Here is a 2,813-nt window from a genome sequence, read left to right as displayed (position 1 = left end):
GTGATAGCCACTATAAGCGTCCAGAAAGCTCATGCGTTCATACTCTGCTGTTGAGTCTATTAGCTGATCGATGTGAGGCAGCGGGAAGTTATCTTTAGGGCAGGCTTTGTTTAAGCAAGTGAAGTCAACGCAAACTCTCCATTTTTCGTTCTTCTTTTTTACTACAACTGTGTTGGACAGCCATTGCGGGTACTGAACTTCTCTGATTGCTCTCGATGCCAGGAGTTTTTCGACTTTGGCAATTACTGTTTCAGTGTGCTCAACTGATGATCTCCGACTTTTCTGTACGACGGGCCGAGCAGAAGGGTTGATGTTGAGCTTGTGGCAAGCAAATTCTGGGTCCAACCCTGGAGTATCATATGCTGACCATGCGAACACCCCATATTTTCCCTCAGTAGTTCCAGCAGCTGAAGTTTCTCATCAACGCCTAGCGAGGTATCGATAAGGAATTACTTTTCTGGATCATCCTCTTTTACCAGGCCTTTCTCTAAATCCTTTACTATCTTTTCCTCTGGGGCTCCCCCTACATCTTCCAAGACTGGTTGTTCGGCCACTTCTACTGTCAGTACCTGATTGCAGAGCTGCTTTGCCTTTAATGCCACCATGAAGCAATGTTTGGATGCAACTTGATCCCCTGAGATCTGCTCTACTCCGTGTTCCGTTGGGAATCGGATGAGCTGGTGGTAGGTAGAAGGGACTGCCTCCATTTGATGAATCCATGGACGACCAAGTATGGCGTTGTAAGGGGATGGTGTATTAATAACTAGGAACTCTATCTGGAGGGTTTTTGTTCCTGCCACGACTGGCAACATTATTCTGCTAAGCGGCCATTCTGGCTGCGAATTGAAGCCAACTAATAGGGCTGCCACTGGGGTGAGGTGCTGCTCGAAGAGACCAAGCTTTCTGAACAAGTCATAATACAATATGTCTGTTGCACTGCCTTGATCTACCAGGACTCATTTTACGTCAAATCGTTTCACAATTCCCACAGTTATAATCAGTACATCAGTATGTGGGTGCTGTATGCCTTCTAAATCCTTTCTAGTAAATGAAACAGTGCACAAGGGGGATTTGGGTGCCGTGCGTACCTTTTTCGATGCAGGATCCACTAACATGACTTGTTGGATTTGCACAGCCTTAGCAATCTCTTCTTTCAATGTCTCCTCAAGTTCCTGAGTCGCTGTCCCGTGGATCACATTTATTATTGATAATACAGTTACGATACAACGAGTTCCAGAGGAAATGGGTCGGACTGGTTCACGCTTCTCCACCCGATATCTGAATGGCCAATCCCACCTGAGAACCTGCACAGGAGTTCAACGGGGAACGGAGAGTCCCCCAGCGAACCCTCCGACGAGCAAGTTAGAGAGAGAGAGAGAGAAGTGAAACGTAGAGATGTGAATTGGAGATAGAAAACTTAACCTTCTTCTTGTCTTCAACGCCTACTTATATCCTTTGGTAATCATTTCGCCGTCCCTTCCGACTTGCCACCTTGGCCGAAAGTCTATGCTGTAGCTTACCTTGTTCAGGGTGAGGGGGTATTGTTCCGACGGAGAGGTGTTGTCGTAATAAATGTTGTGATGGACTGCATTAATGGCGATGTGCAGTGGCAATAACTTTCTAGATCTTTGTCTGCTGATGTGGCTTGTCCTTTGCCTACCACATGTCTGAATATCCTTGGTTCTTCGTGCCATGTTGGCTTCCAGCTGTTCAGGATCTCATTAGTTGGGTTATATGTTGGGCTCTAAGTGATGGGCTTGGGTTGTTCATAGTGGGCTATGACCTTTATGGGCCTAACCACGTTAATTATCAAGCGAGGTGGATGCTCAATATTTGGTTCTGGTGGTGGGTTCCCCAGTTCGGTCACGTCCATATCGTGATCAATGTAATCCCGGAGGTGCCCAGCTGCTACCAAGTCCTCCAAGTGTTGTTTTAGTGCCCTGCAGTTCTGATTCATGTGCCCCCTGTCTTGGTGATAGGTGCATCTGAGCTTCTGATTGCACCGAGCCGGATCTCTCAATATTTTCGGTGGCCAGACAAAGAAGGGCTCTCTCTTGATCTTTTCCAAGATTTGATAGATCGGCTCTTTGAATACGGTTACGACGGCTTCGTGGGATTTGGACTTATCCACTTCATTCACTGCGATCCCTCGGTGTTCTCCTCGATCTGTTCTCTTCTTGTGCCAAGCCGTTTGTTCTGCTGATGCTACCTCGATGGGGATCTGATCATGTTCGAGGCGAGCGTAATGCTCAATCCTGGCACGCAAGTCTTTCAATGCTGTGGCCGGGCGCTTGGTAAGTGATTGTCTCTACTTACTTTCCAGGCGCAGACCATGTTTGAAAGACATAACGGCCATCTGCTCGCTGCACGCATTTTCCTCTAGGTCATTGTATTCTTCCCAGTACCTCCTTGCGTAACTGCGCAGCGTTTCCTCCTGCTCTTTTTGGAGGCCGAACAGTGTATCCAGCTCCTTCGAGATCTTAGTGTTGGAGACGAACCTGGCTAGGAACTCTTCGGAGAGCTGCTTCCAGCCATGAATCGATCCAGCGAGGAGTCGATCGAACCATTGAAGTCCGGTTTCTCCCAAGCTGGATGGGAAGACTTTGCATATCAGTGCCTCATCTCGGTTCCATAGAGATATCATCTGTCTGCAATGGCTAATATGTGTCAGCGGGTTCGACTTCCCATCATACGAAGTGAACTTTGGTGGAGTGAATTTCTTTGGAAGTCTTATAGTCTTAATCTCCAGGGAGAATGGCGAGGAAATGAACCTATCCAGCGCTCGGTGCTCTCTCTGGTGAACGGTACGGTCC

At 47.7% G+C, this 2,813-nt stretch overlaps 1 protein-coding gene across 1 annotated transcript; it reads right to left on the bottom strand.

Moving 5' to 3' along the window:
* Positions 1-449: 449 nt before the first annotated feature.
* LOC114303142 (uncharacterized) lies at positions 450-1,957 on the bottom strand. Its single transcript, XM_082907628.1, has 3 exons — positions 1,784-1,957; positions 1,089-1,304; positions 450-881 (listed from the first exon to the last, which is right to left on the bottom strand). Exons 1-3 carry the CDS (start codon positions 1,955-1,957, stop codon positions 450-452), a joined length of 822 nt encoding a protein of 273 aa, XP_082763754.1.
* Positions 1,958-2,813: the final 856 nt, after the last annotated feature.

The sequence above is a fragment of the Camellia sinensis genome, chromosome 2 (assembly GCF_055761805.1).
Source record: "Camellia sinensis isolate YWXY chromosome 2, ASM5576180v1, whole genome shotgun sequence".
NCBI lineage: Eukaryota > Viridiplantae > Streptophyta > Magnoliopsida > Ericales > Theaceae > Camellia > Camellia sinensis.
Note: the sequence above shows the minus strand (reverse complement) of the source record. Positions and strands in the feature narration are given on the sequence as shown.